Raw genomic sequence first — 22,317 nt, forward strand, 5'->3', positions numbered from 1 at the left:
TGACAGTGACTTCAGTTTAGTCTGATGGCCTCAATTCAATAGAAGTGCAGCAGGAGACTCTTAACATGAATGTGTAGTAGAAAAAGTAATTCAGCATGAATCAAAATCCTGAAGAAACATCTCCAGATTTCAGGCTATACCTGGAGCCAGAATGGCACTCTAGATAGGCATACCTAGAAAGGTTGCCATTTAGTTTATTAGCCATCTCAACTGTTTCTGTACTCTGTCTGGTGGTACTGTATAATGTGATGAAACCTCTAAGACCATAAGACTTTTCATTATCTGTAATTTCTACTTCCTAAACAACAATTTTACAATCATAACTAATACTTTCTACATGTTCCTGAGTTGGCTTTTTGAGTTGAATGGATAAATCTAATTAGATCCTTCTGGAATGTTTATTTCATGAACACATCCCTTCAAAGTAGTATTAGATTTGTGAACTGTGAACCATACACACTTGCTTTAACTGTTTTCTATATTTTCATTTAATTTTATTAAATGGAATTTAATCTGATCTGTGGTATCCGGGGAAAACTTATCCAGGCTGGTGGTAAGGCTGTCCTTCTGGCATTGCAAGCAATCTTTGTGTCCATCTGGGAGACAGGCATCACCCCAACTGACTGGAAAATTGGATTTTTCATCCCTATCTGGAAAGGGAAAGGTGATCGTCTGGATTGTGGGGGGATAACACTGCTCTTGGTGCCGGGTAAGGTCCTCGGTAGGGTCATCCTCAATAGGATCTGTGATCACTTGGTGACCTAGCAAGGACTAGAGCAGTCTGGTTTTATGCCTAAGAAGTCTACCATCGACCGCAATCTAGCACTGAGGGTTATCATCAAGCACAAACACAAATATCGGAAGAGTTTCTTTGCAGCCTTTGTCGATTTTCATAAAGTGTTTGATTCAATTGATCGAGCTTCCCTGTGGGACATCCTGAGATGTCCCCCCGAAGTTGCTGGATATCATGGCCGGACTGTACATTAGTACTGTGAGTGCTGTGCAGAGTGGAGGCAAAACCTCTAATTTTCCCAGTTGATTCTGGGGCTTGTCAGGGGTGCGTTCTTGTTCCTACTCTGTTCAGTGCTTGCATGGACTGGGTGTTGGGCAGGATCATGTCTGTCAGGCATCTGTTGGTAAAGAAAGATTCACTTATCTGGACTTTGCCCGTGATGCTGTGATCTTTGCGTAGTCAATGGGGGCTCTTGAGAGACTGAGCGAGGAGTCTGAATTTCTGGGCTTGCGAGTGTCCTGGATAAAAAACAAGATCCAGGCCTTTAATGACCTCTTGGGCACAGCCATCAGCAGATTGTCTGTCTACAGAGAGAATGTCAACAGCAAAATTCTTGTCTCTGGTGACTCTTCCTATGAAGTTAGTACACAGATTAGTAGAGTATGGGTGTCACGAGTTCGCTGGATGAGGGTGTGTGGTACTCCTGACATCTCTGCAAAAGGATGAAGAACCTTAGAGTCTTGGTACTTCCTGTTTTTCTATATAGTTGAGAGACTTGGATGCTACCCAGTGACATGAGACAAAGACTGGTCTTATTGTTTCTCTTTGGAGAATCCTTGGGTACCAGAGGTTCGACTTTGTGTCAAATGAGTTTTTACTCATGGAGTCCCGAATGAGGTATATTACCTGCATTGTGAAGCAGCATCAGCTACAGCACTTCAGCTATGTGGTGTGATTCCCTGATGGTGATCCAGCTCACAAGATCCTCATTGTTGAGGACCTGAGCATCTGGACTTGGCCATGGGGACACCCACATAACACCTGGCTATGGCATATAGATGGTCATTTCCGGAGGGTAGGACTGGACCGTGTGTCTGCCTGGGAAGTTGCCAACTGGGATCACGAGCTGTTCGTCATATGGTGGGTGCGGCAATGCATGTACTAGTGTATTCTCCCCAACCTTACCTGACAAATGTACAATAATTAGTGCCATTGCCATATGGATCTGTTGTCCATGGTTTTGAATTTCAGGTGTAGCTACTGTCTGCATGTAGTTTGGCGAATGTGCCACATGTGTGAGTGTGTGTGTGTGTGTGTGTGTGTGTGTGTGTGTAGTCAGAGCTGGTCCCAGAATGGACCTCTACCGCTGGTTAATAGGGTATGACGATGTTAAGTTGCAGTCAGTATTTTTACTATTCAGACCACCATTATCTAACTGGGAGCTGGAACCAGGCAGAAGGAAATAATTGTCCTTAGATAGGAGGCAAGTTCATCACAGGTAATGCTCATTCACAGTGAACCAAATTAAAGTCACCAAATTACCTATCATCAATATCTTTATGATGTGGGAGGAAATCTGGTGGGTTCTTGCGGAAACTCCACACAGACAGGAAATGAGCCAGTAGTTGAAATCAGATCTCTGAAAATGTGAGGCAGAAGTGTTAACCAATGTGCCACTGCAATGCCATGGAAGTAAGATTATCATTAAAATAAGCCTCCAAAGGGCCATAATGTTGCCTTTGTGCTGCCTCTTGCAAAAGCCTGGTCAAAGAGCAAGAGCATTATGGGTAAGAAACAGCCATAAACCCACAAATGAGCCCTCACCTCATTAACATCAGATGCGCTTAGTGAGAGCCTCAGCTGTAACCCTAGAAAGCATTTTTCTCAAAGCACTGTTTCGCTGCCGCTCACTTTGTGAACTCTAATTTTGCTTTTAGACAACACTGGCCACTTAACAAAAATACTTATTATTATTTTTTCCCCTTGTAATGGCTAAGTGATGAAAATATATTTAAACAGCCCCTTGGTAAATGAAGAGGCCTTTGTGAAGTCTTGCGAGACCACTGTGTGCTCAGTGCTATTGTCATGTAAATTCACTCCCTGAATATGTTCTTCAATTTCAAACGCCTTTGTTTTCCTTTTTATGTAACGCACTTAAATGTTGACAGCATAGAAAAAAGGGAAAGCTGCATTTTAAAATGACTAGCTGACTGGCATGAGGTGTTGGGTGGCGGTGGGATGAGGGCTTATGATCTCTTTTTAACCTTATAGGCAAAAGCAGAGCAGTCCATTTCTATTCTACCCTTTTAATGTCCATCCAATGAGCACTCACTAGGTGCACCAACCTTTGTTTACCCCTCTTGACTTAAAATTTATATTTCCACTCCTGCCAGGGCATGGCTGGCCTGGCCTTTAAAGGTTATTTCCAGGACCTTAGGCTCTCATCAAAACTTTGTTGTATATCCTGTTCTCATTATCAACAGCACACTGAGTTATTGCCTCTGTTATCTCCAGCTCCCTGTCAACAACTCTGTCACCTCCTGGTATTTGTTACTTCTAGAGCATTGGTAGCACCTGGCTCAGCACTTCATTATGCCCTTTGGGGTCATTATGGGCACTGTTACTTTCCAGTCCAATTTTCCCAAGCATTCAGAATGAAACTTCAGTTCAGCCATACTAGGGCTGACTTCTAGCTTACTGTCTGGTGATGTTAGACCCTGCTAAGGTGACTAAGCCTTAAAATTAACACTGATGGCCTATGGCTGAAAATGCAGTTGATTTATTTCATTTAACCAAGATGGAGACAAAATTATTATATATTTTGTAAACCACTCTATAAAATACCTTGAGATGATACATTCAGTGATTGGTTCATCATGAAATCGATTGGTGTAATTCCGAGTGAGGTTCTGGGGAGGGTACTTCAAATTGCTCAGCCTGTTGAATATCCCAACACCTTCTTCTGCTAGTAATTAAGGAGTCAGACTGGCTTGCTTACAGACCAACACAAGCCTTACTCAATCACTCCTTATTTTATATAGCACTACTGCAAAGTGCTATATGAATCATTTAACATGTAAGCAGGTCCCTAAAATGTATAATTACCTTTGATGAGTGTTTTATTACACTAATGAGTGCTCAAGTCCAAGTACTTACCGGATGGGGATGGAGGCAAATCTCTGAAAAAAATGAAGATTGAATGATTTGATTCATGAATAGTTGTGCATGTTAAGACCAATATATTATACTAGCTGTGCTACTCATCTAAGTAATCAACGTAAACCTCAGCATTAACATTTGTAATGCACCATACAATGCACATGTCTCTATTATATGCCATTTGGTATGGGAATTGTAAAAGCAGCGTTAATGTTTGTGATGTGACATCTATTGGAATGACATGCAGAGACATATCATGGACACACAGGCAGACAAACAGACACTTACCCATTTATTAAGGTGGATAGTTTTGCTGGTGCTTGTATTTGAGAAGACTTACAAGATCAGGATACAGTAGAGTTCATTAAATGAATTGTTGATTATATGTATTAGGTCAGGAAGGTTAAATTAAATGGCCCTTATCTTCATGGTTTAAAGTCCAATTTGGACACTTTGTCTGCTAAGTAGACAGCCTAAGGCACAGTAAAATCATGCTGAAGGTCTTGGAATATATGAGTGGAGTGAAAACATGCAGAAAAAGGGTTGTGGTCTAAACCCACCACTGAGCAAAAACATGAACAGTCTGGAGGTCTCACACTCACTGTGCATGGTCTGCAAATCAAATACCTACACATGTCAAAAGTTATACTCTTATCTGTATTACCTGAGATGGGCCCTCCAAATGAGGTATAAGATTAGCATGCTGTCTCAAAACCCAAAACTGTAGGTCAAAATGCAGCAAAGCACAATAAGAACTGAGTGCAATTGAGATGGTCTGCTAATGTCCAAGACACCACGTAAAAGAATGAACAGCACTCTTGAAACAATGGGAGGGCATTGCTGAACGGGAATCTCAGTAAGAGTTTTTAGCCCTTGATGGGGTTCAGTTGGAAGACCAGCTGAGAGCAAGATGAAACACTCATCCAGGCTCAGACGGTCATCACTCAATAGTGTCTTCTCACTCCACTGGACCCGGGTTCACTAATATTGCATTAAAAATTCAATCTACACCATTTATGAAAAGTTTAAAGAGGGCCACAAAGGGACAACAATAAAAACCCTTACTGGAGTACAGCAGTGTTCTTTCAGACAGATATATGAGACGGAGCCAGACCCAAGCGAGGTGACCACAGTCTGGCCTTCAAGACACAAAAATGCTTGTCTGCCCAGAAAAAGAGAAGGACTGTGGTCAATACAAGGCTTTTGGGGGGGGGGGGGAGGAGGAGGAGGAGAAGTAAATGAGAGCCACGTATTTCACACAGTTCCCAACATCCCTCCCCCATTTCTCACAAATGTCAGCAAGAGAAAAATCTAAGAGTGCTGCTCAAGGAGGGGTTAGCAGCTCCCACTAATGAAACGCCTGCTATGACCTGAGAGATAAGAGTGTGTATCTCTGTATACACAATGCTTCATATACATTTTATTAACGTTGATCTATTTTAGCTTTTGAACATGCTAGCTGATGCTGCTCCACTCTAGCGCTCCTCTCAATATTAATTTGATCAGCATTATCAGTCTTAATGGAGACACTGTTCCATGGTGCCAAGTAGACAGCTGCTATAATACTGAGTTCCTTGGAATTTTCCATAATTTATTGTTAAAAGCCATCTTGTTTCTGCACCTCTGTCCTATAAAGGGTCTTGATGAGGCCAAAGACTCTTCTAAAGCATCAGTAGCGTGGCAGAAATGTATCCTGACTGAACACCTGCCTGTAACAGGACACTCTTAGCAATACAGGAACAATGTATTTGTCATTTTACTGTTTAAAGATGAATCTTCTTCGAAGTTTCCAGTCTCTTGCTGATTGCAGCAGATTTTCATTCTGTATTTGTCTGCTTTCCTGTATACATTTTGTCTTTTGTCTTCACTAGCTTTGCATAAACTAAAGCAGAGAAAGCTCCTTTGTAAAATTATAATCCAACCACCATGCTTCAGAATAGGAATTACATTTTGGCAAGAATATTGCTAAGTGCTGAAACTGAAAAGTTCAGGTGGTCTCAGTGTACCACAGAATCTTAATTAGTTTGGTCTCAGCATCTTTCGCACATCTCCTGTAAAGCTGCAAGTAATATATGATGTGAACTTTTTTTTTCAGCTAATGCTGTAGCTTTGGTTTGACGCTCACTTGAAGCCCGCTTTGTTATTGTTATTGCTAGCACAGTCTTTTGGATCTCAGCTGCAGTAGATGGCAGCTCTGTTAGATCTGCCACAAGCCTGTTGGTAGCCTGTCTAACTAGTAAGGCTATACTCTGGTGCCACATTCTTTATTCATGAAAGACTTGGGTTTTCTTTGAAGGATTTTCATTGCCTTGGAAATGTTCTTATCTCTATCTCCTTTACTAATGTTTTTCACTACATTTATCTTGGATTTGCTTTGAATACTCATTTACATTTACATCTATTTGCTTCAAAGACACTTCTATCTATAGGGATATACAAGAGAAGTCAACATAATTGAGTAAACATCAATCTGGGGAACTGTTTTGGAACAAGTGTTACAGGACAAGGTTGCAGAATTGATCAACACAAGTTAAGAGCTTTAAACTAAACAGTGCACAAACCTAGTGCCTCTGTGATATAGTTGTGTTTGGCACCTAACCAACTATAGGACTTTAAGAGACCAGTTTTATCAACTTAAGTGCCCAGGGTTAGTTTCTCCCTTGTTCTTGGTGTTGCATATAATATGCTTCCTGTTAACATGAAATGGGTAAGCAGTTTCTGCTGGACCTGCCTAATCTCTATTAGTATTGTCAGTAGAGGAAACTTGAATGTTACAATTTTGTTTTTACTTACACATTACAGGTTTTTTGGGTTAAATGCACCTTTATAAGCCACTGCCTATGCTTAGAGCTTATACATATACACTGTTTTCCAGATTTAGTAATTCCACTACAAAGTGGGCTGAAGCCTATCCCACCAGCCCAGACAGAACATTAGACAATGATTAAGCACACTCAAACACAAACATTAGGCCATTTTAGGGTCACCAATAAACCTAACATGCATGTTTTTGTAATTTGACAGAAACATTGCAGTACATAGACCCAGGGGATTGCTAAAATATAAAGTGCAATATAAATAAAATTTATTATTATTATTATAGGACCCCAGGAAAAATAGTGCTGGGGCCCCTGCTTTGACAGCGAAACAGAAACATACATAGGCATCAGAAACATTCTGGGTCCCTATGCTCCTAGGGTCCCCAGCCAGTTCCCATTGTGCCCATACGTTAAGACGGCCCTGAAAGATATATAGACATGGAGAGAAAATGCAGACTGCACGGCTGGACTTTGAAGCCAGGACACTGCAGCTGTAGAGAAACAATGTAAACCATTGTGCCATGGTGTCACCACTCTTATTGTATATACTCCAATAGATAGATGTGAAAGGCATTGCTGGATAGATAGATAGATAGATAGATAGATAGATAGATAGATAGATAGATAGATAGATAGATAGATAGATAGATAGATAGATAGATAGATACCCTGCGATGAACTGCTGTCTTATCCAGGGATTGTTCCAGCCTAATGCCCAATGATTTCTGGAATAGCAACCCTGCTTAGGATACAGCAGGTTCAGAAAATAGACAGACAGAGCACAAGCGTTTCCAATTCCTGTAATACTCTAATTATAGATGTGCATAAACATATCTGGGTGTTTGGGCATATATAACACAACAGAATACCTAAATGTATGTATAATTTTGCTTAGATGAACAGCTAAATATTTAATTCGTTCACAACAATGACCTTAATGCCTATCAGGTATGGGAACTGCATTGTGCCAAAGAGACAGAGCCAGCTTGTGGAACAAGTTGATGGTCCGTAATAAAAGTACATTATATGCTGGATACCACCTTAAATTACGCCTTTCTGCTGACAAAAATTCCTCTTGAAGCGGTCGGTTGTAGGCGAGAAGCTCCCAAACCACCGGCAGGGAGGCTGGAGGACAATAAACGACACACGGGAATCTAGCGCTTGGCTGCGGTTATTTGTGTCAGCAAAACGCCAGCAACTGCGACCACAGTGAGCTTTTTTTTTGTTATTTTTATCGCGCTGGAGGTGGTTCTAAAGGCGGAGTTGTCGCAGTTGAAGTCCACTTTATGGAATCCCATGTCTCAAGAACAGTCAATGGGACATGCGCACAAGAACTTGTCAGACAGACTTTTTTTTTTTTTTTGCAGCCATACTACAGGCTCAAACTCAAAACCTTCCAGACTATCCTCCTCTATAGCGCCTGTTCAGCGAACTGCTTAAAAGACCCTTAGCCCATCCCCCACATCCCGCCCCCGTTTCGGCTTATTACCCTAGTTCCGCCCCCGGCGCCTAGCCATTGGCTCGTCCCGCCGCCACTCGGCGGCCCCCAGTCTAGCGGTGACGTCACCTGTCTGCCTTGGCCCGCACCGGCAGCGTCTCCTTGGACTTGAATGAGGGGAGCGATCCGGTCCGATCCGCTCGGGAGGAGCAGCTCCACACCGCCGTGTCTCTCAGGGCCGAGAGCAGCGGTGCCACCAGGAGCCACGTCCTCGCCAGGAGCCGGCTGCTCTCCGTCAATGTTCGGCTTCATGGGGCTGAACAGCACCGCGGCCGCAGCTTCGCAGCCCAATGTCTCCTGCACTTGTAACTGCAAGAGGTCGTCTTTGTTCCAGAGCATGGAAATCAGTAAGTGGGGCTGGGGAGCCGAGGGCCGCCGAGTAAACTTGATGTGAAGAGGTGGTTGGACAAGCATCCGCTTCAACTTGCTAAACAATTCGACCACCCAGGCTGGGGAAGAGCAGAAGAAAAGAGGGGGAGAGTATGAGCTGAGAAGACTGGTAGGAGACTTCAGGACGCTACGAACTGTAATAAGTGACAAGAGCAGAGGGAGGCGGCGGCGGCGGCGGCCCGCGGGAGTGAGCTGAGGACAGGAGCGGCTGGATTTAGATAAGCCGCGGAGACGCGTCTGAGAGTGACGGGGCTGATTGTCTGCGTCGCTTACACATCCTGCGGACACAGAGTTGTGTCACTTCGGGCAGCTGTTTCGGTGTCTCTTACATTTCCTGTGCACCCAGAACTGTGTCACTTCGCTATGTGTATTAAATGTCTAAAGGAGCTGGTCACCCTGGCGCGTCGATGGTGTGTTTGTGCCCACTTGCTGGTATTGAGCTACCTAATCATGGGGTGCTTGGTGTATCTTCGCTTAGACAAATCCGGAGGGTTTTGCCATATTGGTTGTTTTGTGCCTTGCGTTTGCTGCGCCCACAGGCGCGCTTAGTGCTTCCATGTGGGTGCAGAGGGCTCCGGGGTTCAAGAAGAGAGTACATGACTTATTACAAAGTGGGTGATGTGTATTTGGTATGTAGATAGCCCTGGATACTAAGTGCGTCTTGCTGAGGTGATGTGTCAATTCAAGATTGTGTTATAACTGATTTGTGGGGTTGGCTGGAGAATGTCACAATGGGTGATGGTAGGGTTCTATTTAACTATGATTTCTCAAGATTTAAAAGTGTTTTAACTGTTGTGATGGAAATCTTTGCACATTTGTGTTTCCTGGAGGTTGAAGAGATCCTGTGACCTTAGTGGCATGTCGTGTGTGTGTGTTTATTTCTTTCTGGTTGAGTTTAGATAAACCACTGAGATGTGACTGAGGCTATGTCATATCTGGGTGTTGAGTTTTGGCAGTAGGAGCTTTCTAAGCCTTGTGTGACGGGTGCAGTTATTTTATTTCACTTAAAATAGACAAATCTGGAGAACTGTTCATCATTTGAGTGGGATTTGTTCATGTGTAGGCTGTTGTGTTTTTCAAGCACAGAGTGCTTAGGTTGTGGAGGACTGAAGCACCCTGGGGTGATGCTTGAGCTATTCCAAATCCAATAAAGGTGTGACTAAGGAATATTTGTGAGTGTTAAGCTCTGGACAGTGATGAAGGGTATGAAGGTTTGGTGTTCAGTCAGCTGAAACGGGGCTTGTAAGAGAGGCGGAAAGTCAGCTGTTAAACAATGACAGCCCTCGTTATGCAGTTTGGGACCCCCTGCCCGACGATGCAGTTTTCCATCGTACAAGTTTTATCTGTGCAGATAAAGAGCAATTAATCACTGTGACTGTGTTAAGTTATTTGGTGTTTTACTGTCCTGTGTGAATGAACGTTTTTTAATTGCCATTGTGTTTGTCTACATATGTGTCTTGTGTGTACCCGGCACACAAATACATGTCCTTTTATATCTACATTATACATGTGTTAACGTGTTTGTCAGTACTTAATGTGTTGTTGTTGTCTAAGGTCATGCCTTGTGTGTGTGTGTGTACATGCAGAAATAATGTTAATATACTGTATGCTTCGTGTCCAAAGGCATGAAGGTGATCTTTGGATATGTGTCTGAAAATCCTTTGTATGTTAGCCCCTTGTGCAGACCTATGTTATGCATATGTGTGCATTACATGAGTTTGGAGCTGCTTTGTCTGTTCTTTCTTTATGTATAGAGGTATGAACATGCAATAACGTTTGAGTTCTGTGCAGTTTCTTTCTTTGTGTTATATATGTACCATAACCTGTGTGTTTTGGTTTTGAACATTCTTGTCTTGCAAATGTGTGACTATGCCTGTAGGCATGGCATGCTATATGTATGTAATGCCTTGTAGAAATGTGTGTTTGTCCTGGGATGTAAGTTTTTGTTCTATATACAGTATGCCCTTGTACAAACTTGAGCATACAAACATACAGTATATGGTGCATGATCACAACATGTTACTGTATGTTTGTTCTGCAGAAACTCTACAGTATTTCTGTGGCTTTGCTCATTTATGTAGAGTATACTTATGTATGTGCTTATGATTCAGTTCATGTTTAGGTGTGTATACATTATGTTTGTATAAGCACCTTATGTGAATTTTTGTCTTGCATTACTGGGCCATTTGGTTTATCATCGAGAGATGCACTCTGATCACTGGATTTGTGGACTGCTTCTAGAATGTGACAGTCCTGCTCTTTAGCTAAACTGGATCTCTCTGGTTTCTGAAATTCTCCAGTTTTCCACTGCATCAACCATGTCTCGCCTGGGTCTGGAGGACACCCTTACTTATGCTGTGAGTCAAACTTTGTTTTGGCCGGCTCTAGTGGAAAGAACAGCTCAGCTGCAATGACGCAGCTCTCCTTGTGTTGCCGAGTGTTCTCCAGACCGGAGAAAGCTGAATTTAGGGGGGCACTTAGACAGCTCAATGGTGGAGGCAGCCAGATGTTCCTGGCATCCTGTGAGGACTCCTCCCTTCCCTCTTGGCTTGGCAATACCGACTAGTGCAACGAGTGATCTCTGCACAGTCCAGCTGGAGACATTTGTTGGCTAGCGCAATGTTTAATGTTACTGGTTTTAGTTCCATCAGTGCTTATTTGTGCTGTTGACCTTTATTTGTGACATATCTGGATGTCTCTGTGAGGCTGTTTTTGACTTTGAAGGCCTTCTTTCTAAGTTGACCCTATGTGTCTTGGGTTGTCGTTAAATCAAGTAGCCATTCCAGTGAGTGACCTATTAAATCACCACTGCCACACACTAGTTCTTCCAAGGAGACCACTGACAAAAGCACTCCAAAATCTGTCCTCGAGCTGCTGCATTTTCTGAAATTCCCAGGGTTTTCACTCTACTTTAATGCAAGGCACTTTATCCTTGTGGCCTGACGTCATTCTGACAAAGACCATGGTGAAAAACAACACATCCATTCAAATAATGGTCAACTAGTACACCTCATTTACAGACCTGTCCAAATGGAGTTCACACTGTCACTGCCTTTGGAGCTGTTGCCGTGGCAACTGTATCTCATTCCAAGCAATTTCTGTGTTTTTTTTTTTTTTTTTTTTTTTTGCCCGGCACGTCCCGAGTCTGCAGACAGCGGGGCCATCAATCTGCTCTAAATGACAGCTTGATCACACAATGCACAATTGTTTGACTTCCGCCTTTGTTTCTTATGAAGGAGACAAAGCTCCCACTCTGTGAGACTGCCGGACCATGGCTGGCCTTACATTTTAATTTTGGCTACGTGGCTTCTAGCTGATAGGGCTGCATGGTCCACCTGTATTTGAGCACTGGCCACCAGACTGTCTGAGCCTATGCAGTGCTGTGATGGTGTCTGTCAAGTCCATCTTGGGTCCAGAGCAGGAACACTGTCGAATGATTTGAGGGGAGTGAGATTGTAGGGTTCAAAGTCTTTTAGAACTGCTTTTGTTGGGATCCATACACTGTCATTTGGATGTATAGCTTTCTGCATTGAAAGACACTGTATCAATCAGAGATTGGTTAGGGAGGAGGTAGCAGTGGATGCCGGTCAGCTAGGCTTGAAATAACTTTTCCCTGAAAATGTCTCTCCTGTCACATGGCCACCGCTATTTCTGTCTGCTTTGCTGCTTCTCTCCTCATATGATTTACTTATTACATTCACCTCCGGACGACACCTTCTTACTTTAACTCCCTGGAGCTTCCTTTTGCTTTCCTGGCTTTTATTTCCCCTTCTCAATTGCCAAGGTCACTGGTAGCACAGGTGTTAAGGGCAAATTAGCATTTGTCATTATTGCTGTTGGAAATATTACTGGACTGTACTGGTCCAAAGCAGCACAGGTTTCTATTTGTAAGAGCAGCTTGCAGTGCTCTTGTCCTGACCCATTTTACCCTAACCTCTTATTCTGCTAATGTCTTTGCCCACCCACTCCATGTCTGCCCTGCACCTCTAACCTCCTACATTCTCTGCCAGCGGAGGTCGGGACAAGAGGGCAGTCTCTGCTCCTTCACCCCTCCTCCTCCTGTCCAGCACAAGAGAGTCGGCGTCAGCCAGGGTGGCTACATTCCTAACTCTCCCGCTCAGGGTGTCCTGCTGGCATGGCTCATGCAGTTTGACTCACTAGTCATGTGAGAAGCAGCTTTGTGTGAATGCTGGCTGGCTGGCCCGTCATGTCCTGTCTGGGCTTTTGTTTACTGTGCTGCCAGGGTTATGAGTGAGTGAGTGAGGCTCTCACTAGTCTAAAAATAACTGGAGAATGTTGTAGTCCTGCCACAAATGACCATGTACGTGTCTGTCTGTCCGTTGCTGAACATGTCTGGGCCCCAGTGCTGCCTGTGAATCAACACGTACATTCTGGGTTAGAGTCACTCTTTTATACCCCACAGAAGGTACACAATGTTCCAGTCTGTAGCCAAGCATAGCCCTCTGAGCTGCTTAGAAATAAATGTATGCAATCCTGTCTATAGCAGCAGCTGAATTTCTCAGAGTGGGAGCACAGATACAGTATGTTTATAGCCGTAGTTGTATGCGTCTGGGCTACCCCAAAGTCCATGTCTGTATTTCTTTTTAATCCCTTAGTGTCTGCCCTTTGGGAGGCACTTTGCTAGAGTTCTTTCCTGAACTATTAGGCTAAGTGACCTGACCTGAACTTTGACATCTCACTTTTCCAAAAGTCACAGCAGGTGCTGCCTTCTTCTTCAGGTGCACAGAATCCATTAAGCATGCCTGGTATCTTGCTGGCTCTGTGAACAGCCCAGGGTTAATAAAGAATGTCTAGCAGGGATGGTCATTACAGTGCCATTAAGCAATTTTCCTTGTGAATCACCTTTCTGTGCCGTTGTTTTTGTTGGTATCAGCAGTTAATTAGTGACTTTTGCTGCCACCCACTTAAAGACTGGGCAGTCAGTGTAGGCTGCTTTGAGAGTAGGTGGCCACACTGTGTTTTTTTTTTTTTTGGTTTTGTTTTTTTCCCCCTTGCTTGACTCTTTGTTGCACCATGGAGCTGATTGTGACACATACTGAATGGCAAGGCTCAGGGACCCTTGGGGCACGTTTCTCTGCTCCACCCTGGCTCTGTCCACACCTGGAGTGGGTCATGTGGCAGTCAGCCCAGCAGTCAGGCTGGCTTGGACTGCTCAGAGCAATGCTTTAGAGCTGTGGCTGCCCATCCACTTCCCCACACTTCAAACAGCCTTTGTTCAGCTGTCTAGACGTGATGCAAACGAGCTGGCCTGTGCCTGTCGGAGGGGCTTTAACCCCTGGCTGACCGCCCTGCCGTAGCTCTAGAAGCAGATGGGTGGCTGAGTGACGTAGCAGCCGGCAAAGGCTTTCTGTGCTACAGCAACACTCCTCCCATTAGCAGAGTCTCAGGAGCTGTTTGACTGGGGGTCGCCTTTCTCTTCAGGGTCAGGGTTCAATGCTGGGATGGTGTCTGGCTGTGTACATGTCAATAAGCTCATTGACATGGTTTCCATAGCTGCTGCATGTGCACTGTCGCCGATCTTGACCCTGACACAGATTAGAGAAGGGGAGCTCTTTTAAGCATCCCCTTCCCAAATTTGGGAATGCATAGCATTTCTTTCCTTTACCTTATGTCATGAGGCTCCAGCTACTGCACACTCGCAGAGACCAGGAGCAGAATAAACAAAAAAGAAAAGGAGGCAGTGTGCCTCTTTTCTGAAAGAACAGAATAGTGGTGCTGGCCACTTTGAATGTCATTGTAAAGTGTTTAGAAATCAGTAGGGCTAAATGATTAGTCTCAATAACCTGCATCCAGGGTGTCACTGCTTCCCATTCGACCGTTCACTAATCATGTCGCCTCTCAGTAGTGCAGATCACCTGCAATCAAATTAATGACTTTTCCATTTTGCCTCTAAATGTTCCTGCCCAGTAGGTAATGGCTTGTTTTACTACTTTGAAAAATCAAGAAAGGAACTGGGAATCTTCTCCATACACTGCTACAGTGATTAGAAAGTGCCAGATTCAAATGATGTCAAGGCTGATAAATAATAGGGTAGAGGAGGTTTTGTTACTATGATTAACCAAAAACCAAAAGTAAAGGGCAGTTATTTATGTGGTATTCAGAAACACTGAATGCCGCCAGTATTGTGCAGAGTATTTAATCTGATTACGAGAGTTTGCCAATTCTTCCTTAATGTAATGAAATGTATTATTTTTATTATTAAAGCATATATCAAGGCAGCAGTGTACCTGTATTCAAGCAGTCTTGTAAAATGTCAAGTGCCTTCACACCTCCTCCACCAGCAGTGTTGTTTTTGCCACCTATATTTCATTTAGTCTTAGTCTTTAGACTAAAATATGTTAGTTTTAGTCACATTTTAGTCATGCCGCCTTCATTAATTTTAGGCAAAACGAGAATGATGAAAATCAAATTATTTTGGTTGATGAAAATAGCTTTGTTAGTTTCATTTCAGTCATACTTTTATTTAGTTATTTGGTTGTGAAAATTACACAGTTTTCAAGTATCTCAGGGCTGGCATAATCATAATCTGGATTAAGACACATAAGGAGTCTGCTGTTTAAGTTAAATAATATTAAGTCTCTCAATAAAATACTCACTAAATTTACATGAAATCACCCCATCTGATTCAATTGCCGTATTTGGTAAAGACAGCACATTTTGTTCTTAAATGTCAGTTTCAACATACTACTATTCTTATGTGTAAGATAATGCTAAGATGATAATAAATATGATTTTCAAAATTGTAATCAGTTCTACAGCATTAGTCAAGTTCAGCAAAAAGTCTCTTACTAAACATCAAGCCATTTGCTTAGTTCTAGCAGCATTAAGCACAAGGCACCGTTTTGGATGCACATACACAGACACTCCTCCATCCAGATTCAGCTTACACTGGGCTGATTTACAGTTGCCAGTTCACCTAAACTACACATCTTTAGGATACGAGAGAAAAACCAGGACACATTGACAAAGTCCCGACACAGACACCGGCAGATAAGCAAATTCCAGCTAGACAGCAATCAGACCAGAAATCTAACCCTGTCTCCGGCAGTTGGGAAGCAACACTGCTACCCACGGTGCCGCCCTATTACTAAACAGTAAAACCTAAATCAAATATACACATGAGGAATAATTAACAGTTGACAAGATTTGACAGGGAAAATTTTAGTTTTATGCTTCTAAAACAAATGCAGCACCTTTCCTTTTAGTATGTTAATATGAAAGCTTTTAAAGATTTATCACGGCAACAGCAATGTATTGTAATTATTTTTATTTTTTATCCATTTTTATAAAACACTTCTTTCCAGGTGACAAAGCAAAATATTTAAGAGAAGGTATCTTTCATTATTCATAACCTTAACAATGATAATTACAGGGTTATATCGGTGGTGTTTGCTGTTTTCTGTCACTCGATAGGCTTTGCAGCTGATCATCACCATTTGCCTTGCAGGTGTTGAGCCCGCATGGCGTCTCTGCATACATGAGAGTTTTTGGGGCTGTGATTATCTGTGCTACATAGACCGTGCATTCATCTGTCTGTTAACACTGCAATGTACTGCGGGACAAGGTGGTTTAAAAAAAAAAAAAAAAGATGAGATGAGACTTGCCTTTGTGTTGATGTGGGACTGGCAAGACTCCAGGAACTAGTTCAGGTATTTTTCCCCCACATGTTTTATAGGTGCAGTTCTCACATGATCTGAAGTCAACGAGGCTTCCTAGTGATTTATTTATTTATTTAAAATAGCTTTGTTATTCTCATTCATTGACAGTGACATCAAGATGGACTGAAAGATTCTATGGTATACACATTGTAGTTTGTTGAGCCATGATTTAAGGGACCATGGCCCTTTCTTTGTTAATGTATGTGCTTTTTAGAAATTTCCTGGGAGCCAGTCTGGAGTGACTGTGTTTGTAATATTCCAAAACCTAACATAACATAAATTAGCATTCTCAAATCCACTTAATTTCATTCTGGGTTACAGGGAGCAGAGTCCTGTCCTAGCAGCATTAGGTAAAGACAAGAAGCAACTGTATATGGTGTGTCAATCCATTGCAGAGACACTGAACAAAATTTCCACAAAAACTATAAATATGTTATTGGTCCTAGCCAAAAGAGTTCAGAAATGCTTGCATTTTAAACTTGAGCAAAGAGCAGGAACAATATAGTGTGGTAGGCAGTTAGTCCTGCCTCTTCACAGATCCATCATCTATCTCTCAATGTCGACAAGACAAAAGAGATAATCGTGGACTTCAGAAAATCACGTCCTGCCCACATCCCACTCAGCATCAACGGTTTAGATGTGGAGATTGTTAGAAGTACCAAGTTCCTTGGTGTGCACATAACTGAGGAACTTACGTGGACGCATAACAACTCATCACTAATCAAGAAAGCCCAGCAGAGACTACATTTTCTAAGGCGGCTGAAGCAAGCAAGTATTCCCCCTTCCATCCTCACCATGTTCTACAGAGGCACCATTGAGACTGTTCTGACCAGCTGCATCACTGTCTGGTATGGCAACTGCAACATATCCGACCGCAAGCACCTGCAAAGGATAGTGAAGACAGCAGAGAACATTATTAGGGTGCCTCTCCCTTCACTACAGGACATATTTTACAAACACAGTGTCCGCAAGGCCTGCAGCATTGTGCAGGACCCCTTACAACCCTCACATGGACTTATCACACTTCTGCCATCTAAAATAAGATACTGCAGCATCAGAGCCAGATCTGCCAGGCTGCAGGATAGTTTTTACCCCCAAGCTGTCAGACTCCTTAACACCAGGCTGCCCCCTGGGATCTTCCACACGGCTTCAACCACCTCTAAAAACAGAACTTTTATACATGCAAGCCAGTTTCCTGCAAAGATGAGTGTGCATGTAAAAAGAGAACTGAAAATCTCATACTGACCTTTAAGTATTTTGACATTCCTTATATCCTTCTGTGAAACATTCTGACCTGTCATTGTTTACACATGTCTTAAACAACTATTATCATACACTGATAATTTCTGTATTATCTATATCTATTATTTATTTATTTATTTATTATACTGTATTACATATCTATTGAGTATATTTAGATAGATAGATAGATAGATAGATACTTTATTAATCCCAATGGGAAATTTATGTATCTAGATTGCAAGTACCATACATTGCATCAATGTTCATATTGCTTACTACACGTCAATATTGCTGCTACTTCTTTGTCTTGTCTTTGCACAATGTCTTGTCTTGTTTGTGTTTTAATTTTAAATTTAAATTTTTAATTTATTTTTATTATTTGCACTTCATGCTGTTACACTGTGGACCCTGAGCTTCGCAATTTTGTCTATCTGTATACTTGTACTGTATATGGTTGAGATGACAATAACGTTCACTTTGACTTTGAGATCAATTCCCATACTTACTCATTGATAGTGTGGAGTTTGCATGCTTTCCATGTGTTTTCTTCTTTGTGCTCAAGTTAAACTTCCACATTTGCAAAAATATGCATCTTAAGTTTGTTAGAGCCTCTAAAGTGGCCTTGTATGAGTGAGCCCTGCAAGTGGGCACAGTGCTGCTCAGATAGGCTCTGACCCCCGTGACTTTGAATTGGGACTGAGAATTTAAGAATGTTTTGGTTAACGTACTGCATCCATTTTCCAAGACATGTCGTCTAATATTTTGATCATATGCCAGCTTAATTAATCATAGGTGTCATCGCTATGCAGTAATTTTGTACTGTTATCAGTCACTTAATCTTTAGTTTATATGACATCATTAACAGCACTCTGTTTCGCAAACTGCTTTAATGGCACTGTCTTACCAATGTCATTAAATGTCACGTCCTCTGGAAATATGTTTATGGTAAGTTTTAGTAGCAAAAAGTGCTGGCCCTTAGGCCTCAGTGAGAACAGCTTTGCATTTTAAACACAGTGTGTTGGACATGCACGAATAAACTGTGCATGGGACCTTTGCCTTCATTACGGCCACTTGAAATATCATCTATATGAAGGGGGTTCTTTTTGCCCAATACTACATACCTGTTAAATTCCAGTGTAGGAATGGTTCATAAGATGCAGCTGTCTTAGTCGTTACATTCAGAATTCTGCATGTCTGTTGTGAGGAACAACAGTTTATCACTTGGAGTTTACTCGGGGCCAAAGGGTTCAACGGGGAGCCTTACATTTTTTCACTGGTGGCATCTCGGACTGCTTTTAATTTGCAAACTGGAATTAGTTAGCATGCTATACGAGGGGTTGTAGACTATACTGAAATATTCAGAAAAGTTAAACTAAAAACTCTTAAGTCTGTCTTACCATAGGCAGGCATCACAAAAACTATGTTACATAAAAATATTGTAAATTGCATGACATCATCTGATATGAGACTGTCTTAGTGGTTGTAGTCAACTGCTGCATGATGCAGTAGTTTGTGCATGAAGGAGTCCTTGTGTTCATTAATTTCTTTTTTTTTTTTTTTTTTATAAATTTTATTAATTTTATTGTAATCATTCCATTCAAATAGATACATTTTTACACAAAAATAGGATTGAAAACAAATCAACCCCCACCCCTGAGAAAAAGAGCATGGCCAATGGAGTAACACTTAAACTCATCAATTTATTTATTTTTACTAGCTTTAACAGGCAGATAAAGATAAATGGAGAAGAAAAAGAAATGGGAAGAGAATCTGCTTCCTCAGTGCTTTAAGAGCTTATTCTAAAATATTATTGTCCTCACAGGTGGCGCAGTGGTAGTGCTGCTGCTTTGCAGTAAGGAGACTGTAGAGGATTGTGGGTTCGCTTCCCGGTTCCTCCCTGTGTGGATAGCGCTTTGAGTACTGAGAAAAGCGCTATATAAATGTAATGAATTATTATTATTATTATTATTGATTAGATCCTGCCAGGTTTTGAAAAAGTTCTACACAGATCCTCTAAGTGAGAATGCATTTTTTTCCAATTTCAAATAATATAAAACATCAGTTACCCACTGACTTAAAAGAGGAGAGTTAGGATTCTTCCAGTTTAGCAAAATAAGTCTGCGTGCCAATAGTGTGGTAAAGGCAATCACAGTTTGTTTGTCCTTCTCCACTTTAAGCCCATCTGGAAGAACACCAAACACAGCTGTTAATGGGTTAGGAGGGATTGTGACACCAAGGATGTCTGAAAGGCACTTAAAAATATTTGTCCAGAATGATGTTTATTTGGTGCAGGCCCAAAACATGTGACCCAGTGAGGCTGGAACTTGATTGCAACGTTCACAGGTTGGATCTTGCCCTGGAAACATTTTGGACAGTTTTATGCGAGACAGATGTGCTTGATATATACTTTTGAGTTGAATAATTGTATGCTTTGCACATATGGAGCTCGAGTGAATTCTCTGCATTGCTACCTTCCACTCCTTTTCTGATATGTTGAGTGAGAGATCCTTTTTCCCATTGTCCTCTTGGATCTTTGAAAGGGAGGGACTGTAAAATAATTTTATATATTGCAGAAATGGTGTCTAAGTCCTCGAAACTGAGCATTATTTTTTATAGCATAGAGGAAGGTGGGAGATGAGGAAAATCGGGCAGGTTCTGCTTAACAAAGTTTCTAATTTGAAGATAGTGAAAGAAATGTGTTGCTGGAAAGTTAAATTTGGAATGTAATTGTTCATAGGATGCAAAGATGTTGTCTATATAAAGATCTCTAAGCAATTTAATCCCAAATGTTTTCCAGATATTAAAAACTGCATAATATGTTTGCAAGGGTTGAAAAAGGTGGTTCTCATGCAGAGGTGCCACAGATAAAAGATTCTCCATCTTAAAATGCTTTCTACATTGGTTCCATATTCTGAGTGAGTGAAGCACAATTGGGTTATTAGTATATCGGCAATAACTTGTATTAATAGGGGCACAAAGCAAGGAGTATAAAGAAGTACTGCAGGATTTTATTTCTATTGTGCACCAAACCTATGTATGTTCATCTTTTTGTGTTCAGGTTTTTATAGCTTGTATGCTTGCTGCCCAGTAATAAGACTGAAAGTTGGGTAGAGCCATGCCACCTTCTGCCTTAGGTCTTTGTAGGGTCGCTCTTTGAATACGTGGATGTGTGATCATTAATTTCTGACAACATATCCACAACAACCCCTTGATGCACCAAAATGCTGCTGAGTACAGATTCCAAAGTCATTGTTGATGGACAGCAACCTATGAAGTACCTACTCACGGCTGGTGATGTGAAATGCGTTGTATTTCACACTCAGCTGTCTTTTGTTGTTTCATTAAGTAATCATACAGGTGATTGGCTGTTTAAAGAAATTTAATTTAGTGTGCTTCTCTATATGTATGAAATAACTTATTTTGACTTTTCTTTTTTAATTTAACAAACCTTTAATTTTCTAGCTTTTTTCTGAAGCATTGGTCTCTCTTAGAATATGTGTTTTAATGTTGAAATCAAGTAATCTATAAATTAATAAAGAAGTAATTCTTCCATCAGAAATGACACTATTGGAAATTTGTTGCATGATGGTTTCCATTTGCAAGTTAAGAGTTTTATTGTGCTCTGCCCACATGGCAATAATGACAGTAATAATCCTATGATTTGCCAACTCCATATTTGCCTAATGGTGATGTTACATTTAGAGTTGTAAAAACCCCCATTGTGTTCAGAGTTGTACTGGTCTGGGCTGGGACCGTAAGGGGTGGCCATTATACATGGGGTGTTTGTATCATGTGCCACTCTTATCAATTCTATGGAGTGTATTATATTACACAACAGCCTTTTAAATTTGTGTCGGGTAATAAATGTTTTGACTAGTCAGTCCTCCTCTAATTTATGAAATGCTTTTAAAGCAATTTCATTGCCAAATTATTTCGCTTATACAATGTATTTTGCAGAAATGCGTATTTGTGCCATGACTGGGGTGCCTTCCTAAGTCTGCATTTTTTTTTTCCTCTGAATTCTAATATGGTGAGCTCATTTTGTGATAGGGCTGCTGCCAAAGATTCCATTTTAAAATAAAGATTAATCCAATGGGTGCCTGTGTGTCAGCTGTGGTTGACAGCAGTGCCGACACTTTTTGTCATGCAGTTTGTTCTCCAGTTGTCTTTGGGGAGATAGCAAAGACTGTGTCTCAGCAAGTGGTCTGTGGAAGAGCAGTAGTGCATTTTGTTTTATTTTATATTTGTTCCATAACTTTATTGAAGGTGACTTACAAGATGAGGATGCAGCTCAATTGCTCACATGTTAATTTATTTTTACAATAGGACCCCAGTCTGGTTAAATGTGAATGTCAGTCAGAAGTGGAGAACCTTTTCCAAATTCTTAGTCACTGTACTACAGTTTATACTAGAATCAGTCATTTTTTTAACGGGCTTTAGTGATCCAGTTATCCTTTGGAAAGGTGCTACATAAAATACTGATTCATGTTTAATCCCACATCCCTAGCAGGTGTGTGTTAGGTTGATAAGCAATGGTAACTTAACCTTGTGTGGGTGAACAAGTGTGCCCTCTGATGGACTTGCACTCCATCCAGGGCTGCATCCTGACATACGCAACCTGCTGTGAAAAGCTCTGACCCTGAACTGAATTAAGAGGTTCCATAAGGGTAGGATGCTTGTCTGTATCTGAGCTTTACCTGATGGAAGGATATCTTTTTTTGTCGTCAACCCCATTCTCTGTCATCTCTAGTGAATTAATGTCTTTTGTTGCACTCTTGTAACAACTGTTGTGAATAA

At 41.6% G+C, this 22,317-nt stretch overlaps 1 protein-coding gene across 3 annotated transcripts in view; it reads left to right on the forward strand.

Moving 5' to 3' along the window:
* Positions 1–7,939: 7,939 nt before the first annotated feature.
* LOC114659463 (protein TMEPAI-like) overlaps positions 7,940–22,317 on the forward strand; it is a 40,924-nt gene continuing 26,546 nt past the window's right edge. The window contains exon 1 of one of the 3 annotated variants that reach the window (XM_051933191.1): positions 7,940–8,556. In XM_051933191.1, coding sequence (XP_051789151.1) covers positions 8,322–8,556 — 235 coding nt within the window. In that variant the 5' untranslated portion in view covers positions 7,940–8,321. The remainder of the gene's footprint in view (positions 8,557–22,317) is intronic. The other 2 variants (XM_028811969.2, XM_028811968.2) reach the window with 2 other exon arrangements.

The sequence above is a fragment of the Erpetoichthys calabaricus genome, chromosome 10 (assembly GCF_900747795.2).
Source record: "Erpetoichthys calabaricus chromosome 10, fErpCal1.3, whole genome shotgun sequence".
Taxonomy (NCBI): Eukaryota; Metazoa; Chordata; class Cladistia; order Polypteriformes; family Polypteridae; genus Erpetoichthys; species Erpetoichthys calabaricus.